Genomic DNA, 27171 nt, shown 5'->3' with positions numbered 1-27171 from the left:
GGAGGTGCAGCAGTACTTGCCCCAAATGAGAATTGAAAAGCAATTTGGCCAGAGGTTCCTCCATACATCTTCTCTTCCACGTGAAGATGTGTCCTTGTGCTAGTTCCCCTCTGCTCGCTCTTGCTGGACCACCATGCTTTAGGAAGACTGAGAACCAGCCTCTGTTCCCCTTGATCTGCTATGAAGATCCAGAGGAAACAGTGCCATTTCCCTGTTCATGCTTTATGCATCTTCTGTATGAACCTGCATGCAAAATGTATAGCACAAGCAGGTACACTCAGCTATTTGAGGATGTGTAGATCCCGTTCATGTACAGGCTTCTTTTCCTAACAAATCTGGAGTTCTGATCCTGTGATCCATACCGTAAGGTAAGCCTTGATGCAATAGCTTCACAAGACCTGGGGTTGGACATTGGCCCTGCAACCAACAAGTGGACACAAGACATCTCAGAAGGCTGTGTCCAGACGTCACGCCAGCGAGGCAGAAATGCTGAGCTAGCAAGCTCACAAATTCCTGCATCTTGGCTCCCTCCCAGAAAACAGGAGGTAGAGAGCCAATAAACTTCGCAGAGATGTGTGTCTTTGACAGCAGCTCTGTGTACGTCAGCTGCTCTATTGCTCCTGGCTAGGAGCAGGGGCTCTGCTACCTGCTGGATGAGCTTGTAACATTGAATCTCTGCATTTTGGGGATTTGTTTGCCTGGGCAAAGGAGGGTGTGATGGCATTGCTGCTTCCACTCTGTTCAGCATGAGTAAGAGGCAGAGGGAGGACATGGTAGCACAGGTCTCGCTGTGAGCTGCTATCAGGAAAGCATGCAATGTCCTTTCCAGCATGGTGTCCCTGCTGGTTATAGCCACGCTGGCTGGATTAATCCTGGTATAGACACATGTACTCATGCTGGGGCTGGGTTTTCCTTTTGCTGAGGACAAACAAACACTTGTGGGTTTGGGGCTATCCTATGTTCCCAGTGTGTTGTGCAGAGCTGCTCTGTGTTTTTCTTTCAGCTGTATGTGTTGATGAAAAATGGCTTTTTTTTAGTCCAAAAATCTTTTTCACATTTCACAAGTGCCCATTACATTCTTTTCTTCACTTCCTTCTTCCTATGGAAAATGGCCAGGGTATGAGAAAGAAGTGGGACAGGTGATTTTTAATTTCTTCTGATATTGGTTTCAATCTTTTCTATAAGAAAGAGGATGGGGGAAAATGCAGAGAAGGTAAGGAAAGGAAACCATTTCTGTTGCTTTTTCATCTATGTTCAGTGCTGGAAAAACTGTTATCTGCTTTTCTGCTCATTTTCCTCTCTATCCCTGTATTTCTTGTGTTCCTCTCTTGTAGTTTGCCTCCTCCCAGGCTGCTGCTTTCCCGAGAACATAAATAGCCACAAGTGCTGATATTTGCATGGAAGGTAGGAAAGGAACCTTGCAGGAAAAGGCAGTGCCTCAGGTAGACGCGCTCCCCTGAGCAGTGTCTTTCAGAGCTTTGCTGCTGTTGTAGCTAGAAAGTTAGTCTGAGATCCTGCAGTGAATTTTGTTGCTAACAAAGATGATTGGTGGGGTAAAGATGAATGTTTTTAACATGCAAATTAAAAACATACTGTAGTTATATTTTGGAATTTTGGTTTCTATATTCTTCTGCTTCTTTTCCTTTGATATATGTCTATCTCATTCCCTACCTTCCTTCTGCCACAATGATGGCTTTCTCCTATCACAAGGGGATGTGTTTTATGGGCTCCCTCTTAACCCTGCCTGATTGTTATAAGGCTCCTTCTCCTTTGGTACCTTTGTGTCTGGTACAAATGAGTATGGTAGGTCCCTATGGAGGGTGCTGTGCTTTTTGGGATGCTTCCCAGCCAGCCAGCAGCACCTCTGTCCCCATCTCCCTTGTCCTTTAACCCAAACAGTTCTTGCTCAGATGCTGATGTCATCAGTCTTCTCCTGCCATGATGATGTGTGGAGTGTTCAAATACTCCAGAAGCTTTAATTAATGAACGTGTGTTCCCTGCTGGCCACCCTGTGTGCAGCCAGTGGATGGGAGGAGGGAGGAGAGGGGCACGGCTGGCGCTGGAGCATACGCTGCGCATCCTGCCTTTCACAGTCGGCCATTCCTCAAAGCCTCGCCACCCCCCGCAGAAGCAGAGGGGGCCTGGGATGCCTTGGAGGGGCAAAGAGATGCAATCGGTTTTGACAGGATTTGCACCACAAATTAAGTGCTGAGTGCTAGCATTTGACACTCTAGCTCCATGGAGCTTTTGGGTAGCCCCTCGCAGAGAAACCTGACAGAAACCCAAGCATCCAGAAAGCAGGGGGGGGAAACCACCCTGCCACCTCCTGTTTTTCACTTCTCGGAGGATGCAAAACACTGAATGGGTGCTGCACGGCCTTGTCAGCTCCAGTGAGCACCCCGACTCCATTGCCTAGGGGAGGAAGGTGTTCTCATGGCAGAGAGCCTGCACACTGCCACCTTCCTCCCCACACTGCCACAGTGCAGGGCTGGAGGTATGTCCTGCAAAATGAGTGCAGGACCCTGGGAATGAAGATGTATATGATGCCCTTCAACCTGGGGATGCGATTTTCCCCCCCTCTGCCCCTTCCTGTGCTTCTTACAGCCCTGGTTAGCTGCACTGCCATGGTGCTGGGCACAACCATGCCCCAGAAAAACACCTCTTCTTGGGTCTTGCTGGCAGTATCAGCACCAGAGAGGAGATTTTTGAGGGTCAGTGCGAGGGCTGAAGGAAAGAGGATAGGTGAGTGGGTGCCCAAGGCTCTTCTCTCTCTGCTAGGGAAGTTCTGAACTGCTAGGTTTTGTTTAAGGTTCACTGGGGGTATGGAAACAACAACACCCTTCCTCTTGATCAAAAAGTATGTACCAAACCCATTTAATTACTTCCAGCCAGCGATGTTCATGCCAACAGACTAATGGAAGCTTGTTTTCATTTGTTAGACTTCCATTACCTGGAGGCGGCTGTAATTTCTTCATCTGTCCTTTGTGCTTATGCATTATTGCTGCATGTGCTGTCTGAAGTGATGCTGTCTTCCAGCCTAGCAGAAGTGCCTCCTGCCCTGCTGCGTCTTCTGCTTCCTAGAGTTTGGAAGAGACTTTAACATTTTGTGACGTGAGTGCAGAGATACATATTAGTAGGTCCTACAATAATGAGAGCTGGGCAAGCAGTTGTAAAAAGCTGTTCCTTTGCTGAAGGTAACCTCTGGATGGGCAGCACCTTGTGCCAGCCTCAGTAGAGTAAAACCTCCTGTAACACCGCCTTGTTGTTAGAGCTGAATTCCTTCCCTGTGGTCTGTGTTTATTGTGAACATAAATGACACGCCTGTGGCAGTCTCAAAATACATCTTCTGAGCTTCTCTTGTAGGATTTAGCACCACTGGGTGCCCAAGCAGCACAGAAGCACTGGTGAGGTGAGGGAGCTCTGCAGTCAGATGTGCCATGTGGGAAAGTAATGACACGAGCAGATCTCTCCACAGGTCCAAACTGTAGAGCCCAACATTCAAACCCACATCTAGAGCCTTCATTGGTGGACCAGGCTTTGGTACAGTGGATGTTTGCGTTCTGACTTTATCTTAGCTGCTTTTTATGGAGTCCTCCACCAGCTGAAGTAATCTCCGTGCTTCCACAAGTGTTTTGCAGCAGCCTTTCCCTCATGCAGTCGTGTCTTCGAACAGCGGATGCTGGTGTGAGTGCTCACAGAAGGCAAGGAAACCAGGTCGGGCAAACACTGTCGAAGCAAATTCAGGCTTATTATTCAAACAGATGTTCATGAATATATTTTGCCATATTTGCAGAGTCTTAATTGTAATCTGTCTTGATGGGCACATGAGTTTAAAAGTAGAAGACTGAATTTATGGAGGGAGGGATGAGCTGGAACATGACCTACAGAGCTGGGCTCTGGAGAGTGAGGGTTCACTTCCACCTCTGCACAAGCATGAGCAAGTCACCTGGGTGACTCCTTGTCACCTGGCCTTATTGCTCTTGCCTTCCCTGGGAAAACACATCCATGTTGCAAGCAGTGCTGCTGCATTGCATGTTCATTCATAATTGTTGCTTTCTTTACCTTCCACTCTTGGCAAATATAGTGGGGATTTGCTGCTTGTTTTCCCTCCCCAGTTAAAGGCTTTTCTCCACCCCTCTTGTGTTTGCTCCCCAACATCTTCCATAGGAAGCTGTAAAAACTTTTCCTGATGGGGTCCCTCCTGTGAAGTGTTGGTGTCACCAAGCAATAAAATGACTTTCTGCCTGGTGAACAAGAAGTGAATCTGGGCAAGAAGCCCAAGCATAATTCTTCTGCAGAGATTATTATTATTGCCATTAGCAAATATGGTAGGAAAAGTTGTGATAAACAAGGGAGAGATAGGTGTGATTTGTACATATTTAATCTCTTCTCTGTGTTGTTTTTTCTTTTTCCTCACTGTTGGCAAGCTAGGTAAAAAGATTGCGTCACTTCTGCATAGAGTCTCATGACATTGGGGTTGTCCATTGCATGATGTGACATAGCTCATCCAGTCTCATACGGTACCTTTTCACATCACAAAAATATTTCTTAAAAAGATAATTCTACCCCTTGAAGTAAATGACATGATACCACATAGTCTAGAGATAGAAACCTACTTCTCAGCCTCCTGCAGCATTTTAAGTCTGCAGCTCAGAGCAAGGGACTGCAAAACAAACAATCAGAAAAACAACTTTTAAAGCCCCAGGACCTCTATACAAGTAGCCTAAGCCCTTAGTGCCCTCTCCCTAGCCATAAGGCAAACAAGAAGGGAGCACAAAAAAGTAATTGAGTTCTTTGCCTAGTGCTATGTGTTTCTAGGTGAGAACCTCTGTAGCAAGAGGCACACCACAGTTTGGGAATGATTCTTCCTTCCCTGATGCAAAATAGTTTAGTGAGTCCTTTGGAAAAGGCAGAGAAGAACCAGCGAGCTGTGGCGGCCCGAGCTGTCTTGCACAGATGCTTCTTTCCTTGGAGATGATGCTGGCTGTGCACCCCACATTGCTGGTTTCAAACTGGGGGTGTTTGCAAGCACCAGCAAACTCGGCATCAGGGTTGACCTGCAGGATTTGATGCTGGTCCTTCCCAGGTATTGCCAAGACACTTGGAGGAAGGTTGAGGGAGCAACATTTTTGATGCCTGTGGATATGATCTGGTTTCAAAAAGCACTATTGGGCATGTGGAGTCAAGCTGTGCCCTAGCATCACTGCTAACCTCTGTGAAACAGATGAGCGCTGTTTTTGAATTGTCCCACACATGTCCATCAGCACAGGATTTGCTTCCCAGGACCACAGGGTGAGTGGCGTACCTCGAAACAGGACCTGGAAGTGCCCAGCATGAGCCTTTCCCAGCTCTTGGGAAACACAGAAAGGCTTCTCTTAGCTGAAAAGATAAGCAGGGACAGCAGTGATTACCTGCTCCTGGCTGCCAGAGAAAGGAAAGCGTTCGGAGAGACTTCGTTATATGGAGTACCACTGATCTGAGCTTTTAATAATGCAATGGACTTGTAAGTGTTCCAAATGATGAGATTTGTGAATGAATTTTTAATCCGGGGTTTAACATTAAAGATTAACATGTGTGTTTTGAATTTCAAAAAGGGAATTTACCCCCAAAAGGCTAAGACTTGCTTCAGTGGCTTCTTATGATTTTTATTTTATTTTGCTCCCCCACCCTCCCCCTTGGGGTGCATTAAAACAAAAAGAAACAAAGAAAAGGGAAAACCCAGCATCCAGGCTGTGCTTGGGGAATCTTCAACTCATTGTTAAAACAGTGTCCAATTGGGCTTTTCATATTAATGTTGCTTTGTGCGCTCTTAGACACAGCAGGAGTGACAACATCTGTGTGAAAAACTGAGCCAGCTGTGCAAAAAAAAAAAATCTTAGTTCAGAGCAGTTGTGTACTTTGCTGCTTGGGCACAAGCAGCTCCTTGCATCTGTTATGGAGGGGAAATGTACAAAGTGTTTTCCTGAGACTCTAACTCCAAAAGACAAGGGAAGCCTGTAGCAGCTTTATGTTTGCAGAAGTTAGCAGCTCCTGTAAAAGAGAATTTAGGACATCGGGGTAAGGGGAAGAAGAGAGGACAAGCATTAAATCAGACAACACTGTGGGGTTTGGTCACCCAGGGTTGACTCTCAAGACCTGGCATCAAAAAAAAAAAAAAGGTGGTAAGGAGGTAGGCATGTGGTTATGTACGTTAACAGCAGCAGCTGCATTCACCAAAAACCCTCTTTCCTGAGTTTCAATCATGTTATGACAGTGTTCTGCATTTTTCAAAAATCTCTGTAAGAGGTTTGAGGCATTTTGTGAGCATCTGGCACTCCTTTGAGGATGGTGCTGAGTGTGAGCCCAGCCTGGACTGCTTTGCAGCAAAGTCCCTTGCAGAAAGTGTTTGCTCATACCATCCTGTAGGACTCCAGCAGAGCTGAACATAGTGAACCTTCTTGGCTATTTTTTCCCTCCATGATAAGAAATGTGGGTGTTAATTTGAAATCAATACTAATACTTGGAACGATGCTGGAGAGCATGAATAATAGGCAGAGCAAGACCCATGAATCAGGTGACAAAGTCCTATTCGTGTCTCTCCATTGACCTGCAGCGTGGTGTTGAGGTGAGTTATAACCTCTCTCCATCTTGGTTGTCCTCGTTGCAAAATGGAGGCTCTCTGAACTGCCCCAGTGCCTTACCTGCTAGCGTACATTTGAGTGACCACTGAAACTTTCTGCACTGGAGAAGAAAGACAGCAGATTTGTTTTAATAAGGCCATGCACGTTTTTATTTGTTGGTCCTGTTTCCAATATCCACTGGCACCTGGCACTTAAGCAACACTGGCACCAGACTTCACATAGAACATCCACAGCTCCTGGTGTTCCTGTGTGAAGACAGAGCCATAGCTGTTTGTAGCTAAAGCTGGTTTAAAAAAAAAGAAAAAAGTCATGTATTCCAGGGATATCCTAGTGTGTCCTCTCTCTTTTGTCTCACTTCAGAGTGAGAGCATAGGCTTTTTAGTGGATGGAACAGAAATCAGGGGGAATTTGCATTGGTGAAAGATACACTTCACATGGAAATCCATAGTTACTGCATGTGTGTGCATAACACTGTACTGTGTTTTATTCACTGTACAGTGAATAAAATAATATGAAGTGAGAATTGATATAATATCTAAATACGTGGAAAAAGTTTAAGTGGATTGGAATAGTGTTTTTACCTTATTGAATTGAAGCACGCCAATATTGCCGTAATTAAATGGGAAAGTCGAAGCAATTCATTTTGTCTTCACTCACTGAAAATGTCATCGAAGTTGATATTCTTACAACCTATTTTGATTTTAATGAAAACTCTTTTCCCAGTGGAAAATTGTCCTTTTACAACCTCTTTCAGACAGCTCATCTCATAATCTGAAACATTCAATTACTGACCTGACATTTGCCAGATCAGAAGACAAATTTGTTTTTTATTTTCTTTTCAATTTAAATGAAAAATACCTTTTTTTTTTCATTTTTCTATTTGTTTGTTTTTAATAATTTTATTTCCAAAGTACTTTGGGATTAATGAAGTTTAAGATATGGAAGTTTTACGTCTTTGACCATTCTCATGGAAGCTAGTTTCAGTCTGACTGCTTTCGGAGACTGAAAATTTTGCTTTCCTGCCTTTATCAGGCTCGTTTTTAGAATCAGGTATGAGACACAGAAGTTGTACTGTGGTTGTATGTGTTCTCACTTAAAGGCTCTCTCTCCTACCAATGGGCTACAGGAGTTCTGTTATCAAAATGGATGCAAATGTGATTAGACCCTTAAGCCCTGATTTGACAAGATACTTACACATGTGCTTGATTTTTAAACATGAAGTGTATTTCCAGTGACTTAACTGCCTTTAGTGGAATTGCTAGGACATACCAAACCAGCCTGGGTGTCAGTGTCTGGCTGAGCAGCCCCAGCTCCATGTTGTTACTGTGCTGGCCATGCGAACATCAGGATAAGTGAAGAAGGACTCACAACTAAGTCATGGAGCAGGAAAAATTTTAGGGGAGCTCATAGGCACAGTGAACACCAAAGAATGTCTGCTGGGTGTCCTGTCACTTGCAAAACTTGTGTACTCCACAGGCTGAGAGTATTTCCTACATGAGACACAGAACTCATAGAAAGCAGATAGCCAATTTCTTGGCATTGCTTTAGCCAAAGGTTGCGGGTTGCTGGACCAGATACTTTAACTGATATTCATCCCATTCATAACTCTCCCGTGGGCCAGCATTAAGACGGGTACCTTGCGAAGCACTAGGGAAGGTTCCCTGCATTTGGCTCTGAGATGTGGGGCCATTTCTTGGGGAGTTGCTTCCTACCCCCATACCTCACCACTCATGGTCTTCTGCACTTGCTTAACCCCAATATCAGCTCCCACGCTCCCAACACAGTCCTGCGTCCCTCTCTCTCAACATCTCCCTGCTGGGGCTGTCCTTGTGCCTCTCCAGCTGATCCACCTCAACTTTTGCTCTCCTCCTTGGGCTGCAGGAAAGCTCTCTCACTTAGAAGCCTCATCTCCTTGGAGCCCTCATTGCTGACCCAAGACCTGCCATGGTCTCAGTGGCTTTGCATCATATGAATACTTCTGCATGCATGGGTAGGCTCCTGTTTTTGGTGGATCACATCAACATTTGGGTGGGTGGATGCAGTGTGTTCCTGTTATCTTGCTGCTTTATCATTTCTGGAAGATGCAGCAGCACCAACAAGGTCTGGGTTTCATACCCAAGTTTCCTGGAGGACCCCAAGAAGATGTCAGCAGTGTCTGTAGGGAGGGAGCCATGTGTCAACATGTCTCTGCACCTTCACCCTGCCTGTGGCTAATACAGAAAATGCTGTCCCTTTTCTCTCTGTTCTTCCTCCTTTTGGGGGAGGATGCACCCAGCTCTTGGTGCTTTGGGTAAAAGCAGTTGAACTGTAGCTTGGGAGTATCTGTACTGGAGTTAGACCTAATGGTGGTTGTGTCAGGGCAGGTGAAAAAGTCACTCTGGAGTTTGCAGTCTATATTTCAATGGCATTTTGCCTGTTACCGGGGCAGGAGGCGGAGGGGAGAAGATAGAAAAACTCTCGATGCATTCTGGAAGGCGTTTATGAGCAGTGTTAAAAGTCACTGATGAGCCAATTCTCCATCCCCCTTCCCCACCCCTTTTCCTATGCAGCTGCACCCTGCGCTCCTGCCTTTCCCCACCGCACACAAGTCACGTTTTCCAGCCTGCCCACCCATCCATCCTGCCTTCCCCTGGGCCAGCTCCCCTTACTGGGCCTTAATCTTTTTCATTATGGGCTCTGTCCTTACCACTCGGCATACCATTGAGCATATTTAAACCTCAAGTTGTTTTCCCTTATTAAGCAGTTCATCATTGTGCTGCCTTTCTTTTTTTTTTTTTTTCTTTTTTAACTGGGAGAAGGGGAAGAAATTTATTCTTTTGACCATAAATCATTTACGAAGCTGCTGGGCCGTTAATGTATATTTTATGGCTCGGCAAACAGAAAATAGGAGTGAGTGTCTTAGCGGCGCTTCTCCGACCTGTTTTAATTTCAGCTTCCTAGCCCTGACTCTCTGTTCCCCTGTCTAAGAAGCAGATACATTTCTCTTGCAGAGGCACCAGTGGATATCTTCTCCCGAAGGAGGCCACTTTGCTGTGTCAGCAATGTCACGTGCTGTTGCCAGCACTTGGCACCAATCCGCAGCGCGACACATCTCTGCTGACTGGGCTGTGCTGGGAAAATATTAGCAGGAAAAAGGGATCGGGGTGGGGGGGGGACGACACACGACACTCAAGGCTATTTTTGCTTTTAGATCCAGGGAAGAGCTGTAATTAGACTCGCACTCTGGGGTAAGCAAGTTTCATACAGTTCTCGTCTTATCCCATGCAGCCTCGGTCACCCTGCGCTTTGCATGCTGTGGGCTCAGCTGGCCGCAGGTGTTGTGTCGATATCCACGGGGATGCTTAGGGGGTGATTTCAGCACAGTGACTGGCCATGGCAGTGCTTCCCAAATGTTAAGGGCTGGCTTCTGTGAGGTTTTGCAATCTGCTTCAAGATGAAGCCAGTTTATGTCTTCAGTGCTCTCTGTCATCTCACTGCCTTTTCTCCATTTTAGGAAGCATAGATGCAAGCCTTTACTGTAAAAGGTACGATTTTCTTTCCCAGGTGCTGTGACAAGCAGTGAGATAGTGAAGATGAGGGTTGTGGAAGGCTTATGCTGGCATCTGAGATAGTTGAATGGGAAGGTCTGCAGCTCACAGCTGCTGTTGCAGGCTCTCTGCAAACTCAACCAGGGCTTCCCACCTCAGATGTGCTTGCACAGACTTTTGACAAGATTTTTTTTTTTTCTTTCCCCAAGTCACTTCAGCTAAAGACTGCAGCTAGACAGTTCATTGAGTAACTGGCCATGGCCATTTAAAATGGACATTTAAAATGTTCCTATCCCTAGAAATCCTTTACCATTGGATGCCTCCACTGTAGCAGTCAGCAGAACAGGAGAGTGCATCTGCAAAGCAGCTTTTTCCTCTCACAGCAAAGCAAGCTGTCCCTTCCTTATACCTTCCTCAGCAGATTATGCTAATTAATGCCTGGCTATGAGATGGAGGCACAGCTTCCTTTCTGCTTTCACTGCTTTTTGGGCAATAACCTTGTTCTGAGTGGCAAGGCAAACAGCAGGAGATGATAACATCTTAAGTTAATGCAACAGGATTCCCCAGAGCTGATCCATCACAGGTCTAGGAATGAAGGAGGAGAGACTGTATTTGCTAGTCTCAGGTTTGTAGGAGAATCATGGATGTCTTCCGTGCTGGGTACAGCCAGGAATGGGCAAAGTTGGCACCAAATGTCCCATAGACAGGTCTGAATTAGGCTTCCCAGTCCCTCCCCTCTCATCAGGGGAGCAATGAATGATCACTTGAGTGAGTTCCTCCTCCTCTCTGGGTCCCCTCTGGTCTTGTTCATCTGCTAAAGCAAAAAATTCCCTGACCTCAGTAGTGCAGCTGCTCCTTGAGTCTTCTGCAAACGCTGTGAATTCAAGGACTGCCAGCTCAGATCGCAGCAGTCTGTTTTCGGCCAATGCCGCATGCATTGGAGGGAGGTGTTAAACCTTCCATAATGTACCTAATTGTGCAACACTATACCGCGGAGAGGGGATTAACGCATGCCCCAGAGCACAGCAATTGATTAGTTTTATCCTAGCTAATGTCACTGTAGATGTTATTTTTGTTCCTATCCATGTCTCCTCCTATTTTTATAATCTTGCTATGATATAATGCAGGGGGTTTTGGTGGTGGTGGTTTGATTTGTTTGTTTGTTTGTTTGTTTTTCATGGCTAACTTGCATGCATACTGCATCCTTAGCAGCTGAAATGCAGGACAACCATCCCAGTTAGCAGAAGGTGCAGAGAAGGTGCCTCTCCCAGCAGCTCCAGACAGGCTGGATGGCGGTGCAGAAGGGAAGGCAGTGCGAGGAGCACAGCAGGAGCCCAGAATTGGAAAGGACCACTTGGGTCATTTGGCTCTTGACCCGGCTATCACCAGGGCACCTCTAAAACAAATTTGTTCTTGTTTTCACTTTATACATTAGCAAGCTGCTCTGGCACTATGCTCTTCTCAGAATTTGAAAGACACTTTTGCATTTCATGTCTGTGACTAATGAAGCACAAGGACTAAGGACTGTTGGAAGAGCATCACTGAGGTTACACAGAGAGCTAAGCATAATGCAGTCCCTGCTACATGGAGAGCACAATGGCTTTCGATTTCCCTAGCAGGTTTGAATGCTCAGCACTTCAACAAATCCATTCCTGGAGGTCTAAACCTGGGCAAATGAGGATCTCATGCTAAAAGAGGCCCTCTGAAGACACCTGGAGCAGAGTGACTTGCTCACCAGGACCCAGGGAGTCTGTGACAGAAATAGGGAAGGAGTCAAATTCCTCAGTGATTTTCAGCTGCATGTGTTAAGAGAGACCTTTCTCTCCCCCTTAAAAGCTAGTCCACCTCCTCTGACAAGGACATGGGAGTGAAATGACACCATTCTTGAAGTATGCATAGCTGAAAGCTTTCCTGCCCTTTTTTGTCCAACTTTCATCTTCCCTATGGCTGCAGGTTGGCGAGGTCAGAGACAGGGAGATATGCTCCATGTTATCTCAGACAGCTGTTTGAAATCCCCCTTCCAGCTGGCCTTCAGAGAAAGACCTGTTTTCAAAAGGGAGATGGCAGTGGTGGTAGAGATTGCTATTTGCAAGGCCAACAGCTGAGACCAGAGCAGAGTGGGTCAGCAGCAAGTCTCACTGCTATCTTTTTGTCTAGTACAGATGAGATTATAAATGATAAGGGAGCAGGGTCAGCGTATCAGCACAGATTTACAGGTAGCCAATGTCTGCAATCAGCTGGCAGAGTGCTCAGCGAGAAACACTGCAGGGCTCCAGTTCAAGACCCTGACACTGTGATTTCTCCCTGGATTAGTGTCTGCTAGCCCACATATCCTGCCAGCTGAGCAGCAAGCCCAAGATTACTCTTACTGGTGTAAAATGTGTCTGTTTACTTGGAAGGCTTTGTGTTGGAGAGAATGTTAGATATCGCCAGTTATGTCTGATGATTTCTCCAGGGATAAAGGTGCTTAGAGTTTTACTTGGCTTTTGACCTCTATTTAGCAGAGGGAGTAACACTGTATAGACCTAAGAGTAAATGTTAGTGTCTGTGTAGATTTAACACCTGTATTACAGAGGTTTTGCTCCAAAACCATGTTCGATGTGACAGTTTTCCTTTTTTTTAGCCCCAATAAATTCTTAGACCAGTGGCTGAGATATTCCAAGTCTGATGCAGCTGTTTCAGAGAACAATACAACCAAACTCTGTATGATTACAACTTCGCCTTTTAGCTCTGAGCTATGTATTTGTTCATCACCATGATGGGGATAGTAAAGAACATGGGGAAAGAGCTGGACAGGGAGAAGGAAGGACAAGGTTGGTAGTGTGGATTGCATGGCTATGTTGCAATGATGAAAGGACAGGACCCAGAAGCACCACTGGTGAGAGACCTGGTTGTTACAAGAAAGCAGGGGCTGCAGAGTGCTGGACTTGACTGCTAAACTATGCTGTGCAGTACAGTGTCTGGGTCTTTAAAGAATAAATTGGACAAGCTGCCATTGGGAGTGGCTTAGGAGGTGTTGATCATGTCTTGAGGAGGAGCTGTACTATGATGTCCTTAATCTGGTCTATTGCAAGCTGTCTATAGACAACAGGCTGGGTAAATACTGCTTTTGGTTAGATGGACTCTGAGCTAGCAAGTGTATCTCATCTGGAATGACAGGGGTATGCTCAGCCCCTAGTGAGAATGGGCACAACCAGTGTTCAGACAGCTTGTTGAGCAGCCTGTATGGATGCTGTGAATGTTCTGGGCTCACCGTAAGCATCCATCTTCTTCCCTTTGTATTATCCCTGATGCTCTAGGCTGGTACTGGGGTGTCCTTTTCCAGCCCTGGTCAGTCTTGTGGAGCTGAAACAACATTTTCAGCTTGGGAAGGACCACCATTTCCTTTCCAGAGATCACTTCCAGGCAATGTAATTGCTCCCTCAGAAGATGGAAGGGATTGTCAGCAGGAGAAATGTCTCTTTAGTTTCTTTGCTGCCCTTCAATGTCATTAGTGCTTGAAACTGTGAGTCAGGCCCCTTCAGGGGCTTTGGAATGGTTGCTGCACAAGAAGGTCCTATGACAGAAGTACTCCCTGCATCTGTTACCAACCTCTCCAGCAGTGCGTCACACCTTCCTGGGCTGGGGTTTTGCTGCGTTGCTCTGTGAGTTGAGTCAGCAATGTACCTCAGCTCGTCTGGGGTGGGAGACGTTTCTTCAGCACAGAGGGCAGCTTTGGTCCCAAACGCAGAGATGTGAGGCAGGCCAAAGGCAGGGTGACTTGTGTTTTCCTTTCATCTCAGGAAAAAGACTGCTCTGCAGTTTCTCCCTCTGTTGCCTGCAGTCGCCAGACTGAACACTGTGTTCCTACCCTGCTCTTGAAACTTTTGAGTGACCTCATCTTTGCCTCTCTAACAAGGGACCCAAAATGTCATACTGCCAAAGGCATCTTCCCCAGCACATGGCAACAGGATCACTAATTGCGCTGGGACAGGGGGAGCCTTTCCCTGCATTTTGGATGCAAGCTGATACAGCTTGAAGCTTTATTCTCATTCTCTCCCCAGCCACACACATTTCTGCGTGTTTTCCCTGGAGATTTGGAGATGATGAACGCATGAAGCTGAGGGGTTTTCTTTCATCCCTTTCACACCTCCCTCACTTCTTTCTCCCCTGGCCATTTGCTTCCCTGGCTTGCCAGCACTGTGGAGTGAACCTGTACCCTGGCCTCTGTGTTTGCAAAGTCATGCTAGCCCAGCCTCCCGTGCCGCTGACTCTCAGGAGGTTGCTGCTAGCAGGTGCCAAATGCTGCTGACTTGCCAACAGTTCTTGAGGGTACTTGCAAAACAAACAGAGTCCTCCAGAAGAAGGCAAGGCAGGGCAAGAGCTTGATTTCATGGTATGAATGACCTTCCAAAAAAACCTTTTTTCTTTTTCTTTTCCTTTTTTTTTTTTTTCTTCCTGTGGCCCTGGGAGGTCAACAGTCTTAAAATAAATACAATAGGGAAAGACTCCCTCTCTGCACTCTACTCCAGCCGTGATACTCCAACCCATCCAGCAGTACCCAGATACCTTGCTGAGCATAGCTGCCTCTGAAAAACATGCTGAGGATTATCATGCAGTAAAGGGAAAGGTGCCCTTAGGACAGCTTCAACAGCATAACAATGGTGCTTTTGGTAGGGACAGCCTCTGAGTCCCCTGTGGTCTGTGACCACCTGCCATCATGGTGCATCAGCTGTTCATGTTACAGACTGGCCTCTTGATGTGAAGTGGTGATGATGGAAGTCCTCGTTTTGCTCACTGGGCTGTCAGCTGAGTTGATTTGCTGGTCCTGCTGGTGATCTCTGGCAGAGAGGTGTGGCAATGAATGGGAGCTGGGAACATTTTCATTCCTCTTAGTATGAGTCAAAGTGCTGAGACGTGCCCATGTCTTTGATCTTTGCTGTGTCTGGTATATTCTGAAGCCTGTCAGGCTGCAAACCTTCTAGGGGAGGTAGCAAATGTGGTGGCATCTGTCTCCTCCTTGTACCCAGCAGGGAGGAAAATGCTGGTTGTGTGTCTGGGCCCTACAGGCTTGTGTCGTGCTGTATGAAATACCTACATGAGCTACGTGCTGGGGAGGTAGCAAAGTGTGCTGCTTGGAAAAGCAATAGTGCCCCATCAAAAATGAAATTGAAGTGATCTGTTGCCAGAATAATTACTTGGTCATGGGAAAATGGAGACGCTCTAAAAGAGGCTCTGCAGCCAAAACATTGTTCTGCTGGCTGGTTCCCTGATAGATAGGGGACACAAAAATGGAGCATCTGTTCTAATTAGCGATGGGAGCTCGGAGCATCGGGATCAAAGGAGAAAGCTGTGTGCAGAATCAAGCTAAGATCAAAGTGTCCTACGTACAGGAAGGGCCCACTCCTCCTTCTGCTGACAGTGGTGTATGTACCCTGCTCTACCTCCAGGCATGCTGCTTATAGGGGTGCTTAATTACGGAATAAGGAAGAGATTGCACATACAGGAGAGGGTGTAATGGCCATCATAATTCAGCTCTAGTAGAAAAAACATTTGGTGGTGATTGATTCTTGCTGCCTCTTACAAGTTATTAAACTTCTCTGAATGCTTAGAAAAGATCAGGATTATGTACCTTGTCAAAAGGAGACCTTTTACAACATTTTTTTTGCTTGATTTTTCTCACCTCTTATGTGTAATTTGACTTACTAGGCTGGGCTGTATGTTTGTGCATATATCTATATTTGCATTTATATCTACCCAAGGGAATTTAAGCTTTCATTCCTTAGGCTGCATTGAAAAACCCTTATCCCAATACTTATGCTAAATTCGAAATCTTTTCCTCCCTCTCTCCCCTGGCTCCTTCCATTTACATTAATGCAAAGACATTTTTTTGCAACTCCTAAATATGAAATGTTTAAATAAGTAATGTTTTGTTCAGTTTTCCTCCTAGATGCCTTCCTGGGCACAGTGGCTGATGTGTGTGTGTCTTTGTGTGCAGCCACCTGTGTTCTGGACCATGAGTATTGGTGTGGAAGGATGCAGTAGACAGACAAGTGCATGTGTAACCACGTTACATTTTCTAGTAGTCTGAGATGATAGACATTGAAGCCCCTGAAGAGGATTTGATCTTTTCTCTTTCAGCTGTCTCCTTGGGAGAGAAGCTGCACTCTGTAATAATGCCTCCCCCTGGCCCTGGTGCTGTGTTAGCACACCTCCCTGTTTATGCTGGTGGAAGAGGACTTTGCCTGCATTTGGCCTCCCTCTTCCCCTGTTGCCTTGGTTAAGCTTAGTTGTCAGAAGCGGTTGTATGTGTTTTCCCCAGCTGTAGCCCTGCAGGTGCCACTTAGCTTAACAAAGTGAGTCCTTGTCTTTAAGTGCTGCCTGCCTCGTGTGCATCCTGGGCCAGAGAGCAGCTGACAGGCGCTGGGCTGCGTGAGGCAAAGGCAAGCCTAAGGAGCTGCCTTGCCCAGTGCTTCAACAAGGCAGAGACAGAACAGCGTGGTGTCAGGAGGTTGCTTGTCTTGCAAGCCCAGGTTCACAGCAGTTCCCTTGGCAAGAGAAACAGACAGAAACCTCATCTATTCCTTAGTGTCCCCCCTCACAGAAACAACTCTGTGTCATTCAGTTTAATCTGAATGCCGTGGTGCTTTGAAAGGGGGGAGTAGGGAGGAAGATTATGGGTTCTGAAGGCTGCTACAGGGTGACAGTGGATCACTGGAAGAGAAAAGGGGATAATACATGCTTTCTTTCTGTTTTGAAATGGTTCATAAGCAAATTGGGATATTCTCAAATGTATCGAGAATTATTTTTACAGTGAGGAAATTATGCATGCTCTATTTCATTATTTTTATTATTCTGCAGGATGTTTACAATCAACTAATAGCAAATATTTGGCATGGTGAGAGGGTGGTTAGGTATGAAAATCACATCATCTTGGTGATTGAATGATTGATTAAACTAAGCCAAATTTGCAAAAACAAACATTTCCAGAAAAATTGCTGTTAGTGAATACTCACACTGAAGTACTACTTTTCCTGAATTACAAGAACTTGATCATGTAGGTGTTTCTTGTAGAAGGTACTGGAGGAATGGGGCTGAAGAACATACTTTGCTATTCCAGATCAGATGAGAAGCTGGGGGCAGGTTTTCCTGTCATGTGGAGCATCTCATAAAAACTACACTGAAGATGGCAGAAGAGTTTTCAGCTCCACGTTAGAGGGTGTAATCCAATAAACGTCCAAATTACTGTTTCTCCCTGCACACTGTTTAGCACATGGATGGTGATAGGACTTGATGAGTAGTCATGCCAAGGTAGGCTTGAAGAGAAGAAGATCTGTTGTCGAAGTCATGTTCAGTAAGAGATACCTCGTTTCTGGTCTTTGGGCTACTGCAACTGCCTGGCTTGCCATAAGGAGCTCAGGAGTCCAAACTGTTGACCACAGAAGCAACTGGAAGGCAGATGCCTTGTAATAAAGGTCATGCTTATTACTGGCCCTTCAAATTATTTACTTCCGCTTGCTGCTGACAGCCTTTCATAGGAGATTGATGGATTAAGCTTTCACCAGCTGTTCTGTGTCCAAGCACCTAATTCTTTCAGATTTTAGAACCAGAGCCAAACTGTTTCAGTAGGAATTTCCAAAATGTTCTATATTTTTAAACATATTCCAAGCCTGTGAGGAAAGTCAGACTTTTGTTTTGTTTTCTGCCAAGTAAGAAACTCATGAATTTCACTCAGAGAGATTTAAGTTGTCATTTTGTCTGGTTCTATTTTGAAGCATTTCTCCCAGAACTACCTGAAGCTTTAGGGGTAGCAGTTGGGGAGGAAGGAAGGGAGTCAGGAAGTCTGGAGGAGGTTGCTGAGGATCTGCAAGGTCCTTGTGTATTGCAGCTCCAGAGCACTCAGTCCAAATCCAGAAACTCATAACAGGCTGTTCGGGTGCTGCTAACTTTGGATCTATAGAGTTTGAAGTTTAGTGCTTCCAGGCTCTGAGTGCCCCATTTCTCCATTAGGCAGGCTGAGAAGGATCCCAACACACGCATGTGTGAGTGAACACTTAGCTTTTTCTCAGAAACTAGCCTGTTCGATTTCTTCAGAGTTCAGCTGGAACCATATTCTTTTTCAAGGAGCATTTCACCTTCAGCAAAGTTGAAATGAAAACTTTGCCAACAGCTCTTCCTGAAGTCAGCAAGAGAATAGGGTAGTCCTCAGACTACATCCCAGTGTTAGCAATATTCTGATATTGCCTTGGGGCTTGAAAACTTCTTAGTATCTCCTCCAGCAGCCTCCTACATGCACTGAACAGGAAGATAGTGAGCTGGCATGTAGAGAGACGTCTAGAGTCAACGTTTTGATTTTGTGCTAGAAAGTGGTTTAAAGAATTTTAGTGCTACTCAAAACAGTGCTGGTGACTCCTTGGTTAGTTTTATTTGACAAGATTTTGGCAGTAGGAAAGGAGATATTTCCCTGTGTGACTTGCAGTCTAAACACTGCAGCCTTGAGCTGCTGCACTGGGAAGCTGGGACTTGTCAGACTTTGTGCCCTACCCAGCTTGTGTGGAATGTAAAGAAGTGAATGGTGGAAATGCTGGGAAATAAAAAAGATTGGATCAAATCCTCCTTTTTCTGAGTAGCCATTTTTCACCAGCTAGGAAGAAACACCTGGCCTGGAAAATATTTAGATTTCTAACCCTTTAAATTAAAAATAGTGCTAAAGTTTTTCTGTTCATACTGGACTTCACAAGGAGGAGAAGTTGGGGGAGATCTGTGTTTCTACTTTAAATAATGCGTTCTCTCTTCTTACCCCTTGGTGAAGCCTTTTAGACTGCAGTTTCCTCTTCTGTTTCAGCGATGTCAGGTATCATTAAGATTGATGGAATTGAAAACATATTTCATTATCTCTTAAACACAGCTTGGCTGCTTTTACAACTCTTTCCCTGTTGCCAAAACAAAGCCTGATGTTTTCAGAGGCTCTGAAATGAGAGTGCTCTCACTTGAAAGGATGGCCTATCTGCATTTGCTTCTGGAAGAGGTCTGCATGAGAGCAGCCTCATATGTTGAGGGACAAATATAATTCTTTAGATTGAAGTAATTGGTAAGGGACTGCTGTGTAACAACAGGATGCTGCTGTCATGACCTGTCTGTGCATGGTGCCACCTGAGATGTTCAAACTGGGAGTCCTGCTCCTGAAATGCTTAAACTGGGTGTTCTTTTTCTTTCTAGGTATGGTGTGTCCTCTGGAGGTGTCAGTCAGTTCAGGGAGTATCCAGGTTGCCCGAGGCCAGACAGCAGTATTGCCCTGCACCTTCACCACTAATGCTGCTCTCACTAACCTTAATGTCATCTGGATGGTCACTCCTCTTTCTAATGCCAACCAGCCTGAACAGGTAAGTCCTTTCTCACTGGAGCATGTATTTCTTTGGAGCTTTCCTTTCTGTACCCTTTTGACAGTAGGAAATAGACTAGTAAATAGACTACATCTGGATGTAGTCTATTTACAATGCTGAATCTCTGGTTGCCCCAGAACATTCTCTCCATTGCTGAACATGATCTGCAGATCTTAGATGAATTTGATTTATTCAAAGCCTTGTAAATTGATTGTGTGCATTGTGCCCTTGGCTGGATGTGCAATCAGGGCAGATGTATGTGTTACAGTATGGCTGCCTTGTACTCCTGGTGGTTTGTGTGTTCAAAAGAGCACAGGCAAGATAATCCAGGTTTTGGTGCACTAGCTTTGGGATCTGAAGGATCTGGAATCAGCTGCAGGCTTAAACCTGTGAAATCTCTGTAACATGATCTCATAGACTCATCTTCCCTCCTACTTTTTCATTGCCTGTTGCTTTTGCAAGGCCATTCTTACAAACATTAGCAAAGGAGACCCTATTATGTTGGGTACAACAATCATAACCTGTGAGCTGCTGGCCTGGGTTTGTCCACATACTAAGAGGAGAAGAAACCCATTGCTCTGAAATGCACTGATCTTGGGTCACACTGTCCCTGTCACATTTGCTGTTCAGTTGTCTGATTCAGTGTCCTGCACTGAAGAGAACTTGCTCCTCAGGGACTTGGTTTGAGTACAGACCGCTATAAAAGCTGTTGGATTGGTAGAGGCTGCACAGACTCAAGGGTTGCATTGCTTATTATTCAGTTCATCCTAGTGATCGTCAGTGAGCAGTTTCAAATCATGGCAGGACATTACTGGCTGACACCCAAAATGATACTGTCCACCAGGCGGATGCCTTCCAGCAAAGTACTTACTGACCTGCAGAGTCTCTGCCTCTCTACATCAATCCTGTCTGGATGGGTAATGACTGTTATATGAAACAGGGTGGTATTACCCATCCAGCTATGCCAGAAGACTTGGGTATTTATCTGGTCCATTTGCTTTTGTAAACATTTTTGTTGACATAAAACAGGCTACTGACTGTGTTCTTCCTTTAGAGAAAACGCTTCTCCTAGGATCAGTCTTTCTGTGTCTACTGTTGTATATTGATGTTTGCTTATTCAGAGATCCTTTAGGAAATGGTCCTTTCAGCTTTCAGAGCCCATGTTTTACTTGCCTGTTCTCCCTCCTTGTTCAGCCTCTGCAGAGTGTTATTTGATTCTTCCTTTCTTTTCCAGGTTATTCTTTACCAAGGGGGTCAGATCTTTGGTGGTGCACCCCAGTTCTATGGGCGAGTGGGGTTTGCTGTGACAATGCCAACCACCAGTGCCTCCATCTTCATCAACAACACCCAGCTATCAGACACTGGCACATACCAGTGTTTGGTCAACAATCTTCCTGACCGAGGCAGCAGGAATATTGGAGTCATTGGACTGACCGTCTTGGGTGTGTGTATTGGGATCATGGGGGAAAGGGAAGGAATTGGGGCACGGGAATCCTCTGTGTTTGATGGTTCTCATAGCATAAAAATATGGTGGTGTGTGCATTGGAGCCCATGGATATACTGTGGTGAGGGATGGGTTGGGTTCTAAGGACTGTGGGAGTTTGTAGGACACATACCCTCATATGCAGATGTGTATAACAGAGTTTTAAAATATGGTAGAGAAAAAGCTTTTGTGGCAGGCTTGTGATGTGGAGTTGCAAAGAAGCATGAATAAAGCATGCGTGCATCTTTGAGAGCTAAGGGGACTGTAAGAGTTTTGTGCATAGTGACAAGAGAAGAGAATGGACTTTTAGATCTTTGCTTCCTTTTCAAGAAAGTTTTAATTAGTTCTGGATGCTCCCTGTGATATTAAATACTACAGAGCGTGTGCCATGATAAGGCTATGAAAACAAAATCCAACCACAGCATATTCTTTATGCTGCCCTGTTAGTTGTTGCTACCCTTGCTGTCTCAAGCCTAGAAATGTTCATCCTTTTTTTTTTTTTTCCTCTAGGTAGGGCTCTACAAGTAATGGGTCCTGGGAAGGCAGTTGTCTGGTACCTTGATGGACTGGCTAGTCAGGAATCTTTGTGAATTGTCACCCCTCAAACCTTAAAGGATTCCTGTCTGCTACCTCCTTCCTGGGCTTTGTCTGATTCTTGTCCCCTATCAGCTCACGCCAATATCCTTGCTTTTCCCTGCAGTGCGTGTCCAGAAAGAGCCTGTACTCCACTGTTTGGTCATGTTTCCTGATCTTCTGTCACTTTCCCCTCTTCTCTTGTAGTTCCTCCTTCTGCCCCGCTTTGCAGAATCCAGGGGTCCCTGGATGTGGGCAGCGATATCACACTGACCTGCAGCTCGGAAGAAGGCATCCCCCGGCCAACATACCTCTGGGAGAAACTGGACAATGTTCCCAAGTTGCCCCCAACTGCCACACAAGGTGCTCATTCTGATTATCCTCTTATTTCCAAGGTGGCAGCCTGGGCTTTCCTTTGTCTGAGCTGCCCGAGATGACACAGCTCTTTGAGTGACTGCCATTACTTGCATGGTCACTTGTTTGGAATGAAGATTCCTGGAGTGCTTGGAGTGTTTTGGACTAGGTATCCATCAGTGGCCATTTAAAGTTTCATCTTGTTTTGGTACAGAATTAATGTTCCCCTTTAAGGAACAAGGGTCTAGTCAAACAGGAGACAGAGAGTAAGGTTGCCGGATGTTTGCACATGGCTGGAGATTTCATCTGCCAATTCACCTACATTTTAAACCAAATGCAAGGCTCATAGATTGAAAATTGGGAGAAGAGAGGCAGAATTATCCCCTGAAAACCCTGCCATCTTGTCTCATTGAGATCACTGTGCTCTGATATATTAGGCTGGAGCTGCCTTTTAGGTGTGTGCAAAAGCAAGGCCCTGATCAGACTGGGTATTGCCTGGCCACAAGTCCCATCCGTGAGGTTTCTTTGCCTGTGTCCTGACCAAATAGAGGTAGCAGTACTTACTTTTGCCATTTGTCTTGCTGTATTTTAAGAATACACGAGAATTTTAGTTTCAGGTAATTCCAGAATGAGAAAATATGCAATGGCAGGGGTTAGGAAGCCCACGGATGGGAAAGCAGGGTTGCTGTGAGGCAGGACTGAATTTAGCAGGTAAATCTGGGTATAGGTAATTGCACATCTCTTCTTTCCTCCCTTCTCTCACACAATGATATGAGTCCCAAGCTTTCATTTGCAGAAATTCATCTGTAAGAAGAAAAAGAAACATCTAGTGTAAGCTCCTTAAGACCTAATCTTGTGCGTGTGTGCACAATGCTTCCATCTCAAGGTTATTTCCTAATTTATTTATCTCTTAAGAGTCTCACACATCAATTCTCTATTTGCTGGATTTGCCTTTTCATGGTTTTCCTCAAGCCCGGGGCGGGGGGATTTAAATCCTTCTTTTCTCTCTAACTAGACCAAGTCCAGGGCACTGTCACTCTCCGAAATATCAGCACTGTGTCCTCAGGTCTTTACCAATGTGTGGCTTCAAATGCCATTGGAACCAGCACTTGCCTTCTGGACCTACAAGTCATTGCACGTAAGTATTTTGCCAAAGGAGGCTTGGTCACCTGCTTCTGTCTTGTGACAGTAACACGTGTAAGCATGTTTGCTGTGAGCCACCATGTGCCTCTCTATCAGAAGATCGTTTTACTCTGGAATGGGGACATTGCCTTTCCCCCTTCCAAGCCACATAGCTTCAAATGTTCACAGATGGCCACAGCCCAGCCCTGATTTCTTCTCCATTCTCTGTTCAATTCTCCCCACAGCCCACCCCTGGAGCATCGGCCTAATTGCTGGAGCAGTGGCCACAGGTGCTGTCGTGCTTGTTGTCTGCATTGTGTTGGTGGCCATAGCACTGTTTTACTGGAAAAATAAACACAAAGAAGAAGAAGAAGAAGAAATTCCCAATGAGATAAGGTAGGGGTCAGGGAAAACTGGTGCCAGGGAATCTCTGATCACCCAGCAAAAGCAGCAACTTTCAGGAAGGCAAGCAGAGATCCTGCTTTTACTCATCCTAGGTGTGTTTTGCTGGGCCAGGGGAAGGTCTCCGTATCTGCCCAGAAAATGTAGGGAGCAAATGAAGAATGGTAACTACAGGTTTTGCTTTCCAAATTACCATTATTGGAAACTTCACCTTGACACTGTTAGCGCCATAGGAGAGTGACTGTGTATGTGGTGGGGATCCTAACCCACAGTATCAGATAGTGATAGCTGAAGAGCTCTGTAGGTACAGCTGTGATGTTCTCTGGTGTTATAGCCAGTGTTTCCCTCTGGCTGCATCCCAAAGCTCCCCTGAGGATCAACTTTTTTGATTGTACAAGTACAGTCATACTGACTGGCTGTGTAGCACCAGTGGTTCTGATAACCACTGGTTTTGCCCCCTACACACATAAGTGTGGGTTACTTCCCTTAGTGGTGGGTGCACAGAGTTGTGTCCTGTAAAGAGGGATGAGCGAACAGGCCAAGGAGTGATGCCAGTTCACGCTGGTGCTGTCTTTCAGCACTTGAATTGGTGGCGTTGTCCCCAGTGGAGGTGGATGGAAGGGGTGGGGGTGCATAGGGGAAACAGAGCATCATCCTAGCTGTACCCTCATGTCCTCTTCTCCCCAGGGAGGACGACCTGCCACCCAAATGCTCCTCCGCTGCCAAGACATTCCACGCTGACGCATCCTCATCGGAGAATGACACCCTCACCTCCTCCAACACCTACAACAGCCGCTACTGGAATGACCCCAAGGCCAACCATGCCACAGACTCCTTCACCCGCTTCAGCAACAGCAACGACACCCGCCAGCCCCCCTTCTCCCGCTCAGGGAGCACGAGTGCTCGCCCTGTCTACGCCAACGGCGGCCACCCCTCCCCGGCTGCCCCTAAGACGCTGGTGGTGACGGCCAGCACAGCGCCGTCCCCACAGGAGGTGGCCAGGAGCAATGGCTCTGTCAGCAGGAAGCCTCGGCTTCCGCAGACCCGCTCCTACGCTGTCAGCCAGGCCACACTGGAGCGGATCGGGGCCGTTCCTGTCATGGTGCCTGCCCAGAGCCGGGCTGGCTCCCTTGTGTAGGGGCACGCCGGCAGCCATGAGCTGAGCAAGGGCCTTGTGTACCAGAGAGGCAGAGACTTGGCCGAGAGACCCTACTCCTTCCTGAAAGGCAGCGAGGCAGCTGGGGTGGGCCTCCCGAAGCCACTGCCAGCTGGTGGGACAGCCCCGGCCGTGCTGCGATGCCCCCCAGCTCTCGGGACTCCACCATGGACGCCACAGACGTGCCAAGGCCGCGGGGGCAGCAGGGGACCCTCCCTGGCTGCTGGGCCCCAGCCAGGACCCCCTCCCAGCCCAGCCTTGGGAGGGGGGCTTTTGCTTTTGTTTCCACTTTGTTTCGTTGGGGGGCATTTCTGTTCATTTGGGTCTTTCAGGGAGGTTTGGGGAGATTATATATATATTTTTTTTTTCTGTTGTTGTTGCTGTTTTATTTCCAAGAGGACAACAGCCTGTGTGGGGCAGGGAGGGGTGCCCAGTCAGGATATGCCTTGTCGTGGAGGCTATGACTCCCTCCCTGCTTTGGCAGCCCTGCTGCTGGACGAGGAAGGTTGTGGGACGGGGATGGACATGAGGATGCACTGGCTGAGGTGGAGGCACAGCCGCCAGCCAGGCCAAGGGGAAGGCTGGGCAAGGGCGCAGGTCAGAGAGCATTTCTCTTTATTTATTTATTTTTTTTTGCCATTTTCCCCTCAACTCTGACACACACACAAACACATGCGCGCACGTGTCGTCCTTAGGCTGAGTGTTTCTTGGTCACCACCAGAGCCCTCTTCATGGATGTGGAGAGTGTTGCCATCTGGGTGTCTGCTCCTGAGAAGCTCTGTGAAGAGAGAGGGTGCATTGCTGCTGCTGCTGCAAATCTAGTGGCTTTTTTAATATTTTTATTGTTATTTTTTGGGGTATGGCAGAGCAGCAGACAGGCCCTGAGAGGAGTCTGCTGAACCTGGGCAGCTCAGATGGAGGGCAAGGGGCTTCAGACCCCACAGCTGTGGTGTTTGCATGGTGGGTTTTCTTTATCAGGCTGCGCACGGCTGTCCCGCATGTCAGGGCACATGTTGTGTTTGAGGCCCTCACACAGGAGCATGACGGTTTTCATTCCCTCTCATACACACACACACAAACTTCCCAGATGCTGAGGATGGCAGGATTTGTTTCTAAATCCCTTTCCTTAGATAGAGTGAAAGCAGGGGCTCAATGGAGGGAGTAACCCTGTGGAAGTCCACATGCTGTCTCTCTGCCTCACTTCCCACACTGGTACTTGTGGCACCTGCTGGTGGCTCTCCCATCTCCTCACAGTCAAGGAGGTGGCACCTGCTGGGGCTGGCACCTGTCCTTTTACTTTTTCTATTGCAACTAAATAGCCTTAATCAAAGCCAAGGGTTGAAACCGCTCAAGGGACCTAGTGCTATTGGAGGACTGGACCAAGGGCTTGGACTCCTCCTGTGAGAGAGCCCTGGCTCAGAGGACCATGCCTGGGTGGGTGTACTTGCCCTCCTACATAACACCAAGCCTTGCACATGTAAAGGCAGCGGTCACCTCCAAAAGTACCAGAGACCTCCCAGATCTGCTCTTGGAAAAGCAATGTGGGTGATCACAGGCGACTTTCTGTAGCTCACACTGGGAAAGGGTCTGTTTTAGCCAAGAGACTTCCTCGTCCCCCTTTCCCTGTCCTGGCACAGCTTCACTCTCCCTAGCAGTGCATATACCTTGGGCAGGACCTTCTGCCTGTACTGTTCAAATGCAAGCACAGCTTCTGTGGAAGGAGGGGAAGAGGTGAGGTCTGGGTTCCCACATAGACGCAGTTCCTTTGGGGAGGTTGGGGGTTCTTGGGCAGCACTTGGTTTGAAGCTTGGCTGAGATTTTGTGCCTTCTTTGCTTAAAATAAAAATAAAAAAGGAAAAAAAAAAAAAAGAAAATATACAGCCTCCCTTCCTTCCCCCCTCCTGCACAACTCTGTCCAGAATGGGTGCAGTGGTGCAGACAGGTGGTTGTTGTGTGCGTGTACACATTCACCAGAGCAGCCCTCTTTCCTGCCTGTCTGCTCTCTTTGCTGCTGGGTGGTAGGATTGACATGGGGAAGAAGAGTGGCTTTTGAAACCCCAGTGTGGGAGGAAAAAAACAAAACAAAACACAACGCAATCAAAGAAAAACCCAGACACACTCTTTCCGCTTTTGAAACAACCCGTGTGGCATTTACAGGAACACTGCCCTCAGCAGGCCTCCTCCTCTAGTGGGAAAGCTCTTCTGGTTCCTACTCTCCGTAAGACTGTTTGCTCCTCTTTCTTTGTTCTTTCTAATTGTCTAAAATTCAATAAAACTTTATTCATATAAAAAAGGACTTTTTAATGCCTGCTGCTGCATTTTTTTTCCTATTAATTCTGTAACTACAATGAATTTGGCTGTTAATACTCAGCCTTGATATGGCTGTCAGTAAGCAGCGACCATGCAACCAAGACCTGAATCTTATTAGGCCAGCCGTTTTGGTAGTGCACCCGGATACTATAGCCTTGTTTTGCTCATTCATAATACTCTGACACATTGCCCTTGAAGGTACAGTTTCCCAAGCTTGCAAGATCTCTGCTTCTCTAGGCAAAGGTGAGTTTTATTTTTTTGT

At 46.5% G+C, this 27171-nt stretch overlaps 1 protein-coding gene across 4 annotated transcripts in view; it reads left to right on the top strand.

The window, feature by feature from the left end:
* The window catches only part of IGSF11 (immunoglobulin superfamily member 11), a 96815-nt gene extending 69920 nt beyond the window's left edge, over positions 1–26895 (top strand). For 3 of the 4 annotated variants that reach the window (XM_080564674.1, XM_080564675.1, XM_080564676.1), the window contains exons 2-7: positions 19346–19509; positions 20744–20951; positions 21773–21928; positions 22935–23057; positions 23287–23437; positions 24131–26895. In XM_080564674.1, coding sequence (XP_080420800.1) covers positions 19346–19509; positions 20744–20951; positions 21773–21928; positions 22935–23057; positions 23287–23437; positions 24131–24581 — 1253 coding nt within the window. In that variant the 3' untranslated portion in view covers positions 24582–26895. Of the gene's footprint in view, positions 1–9827; positions 9848–19345; positions 19510–20743; positions 20952–21772; positions 21929–22934; positions 23058–23286; positions 23438–24130 lie in introns of those variants that run through there. The other variant, XM_080564677.1, reaches the window with a different exon arrangement.
* Positions 26896–27171: the final 276 nt, after the last annotated feature.

The sequence above is a fragment of the Anser brachyrhynchus genome, assembly GCF_964034855.1.
Source record: "Anser brachyrhynchus genome assembly, chromosome: 1".
Lineage (NCBI taxonomy): Eukaryota > Metazoa > Chordata > Aves > Anseriformes > Anatidae > Anser > Anser brachyrhynchus.
This window is presented reverse-complemented; position numbering and strand designations above follow the sequence as displayed.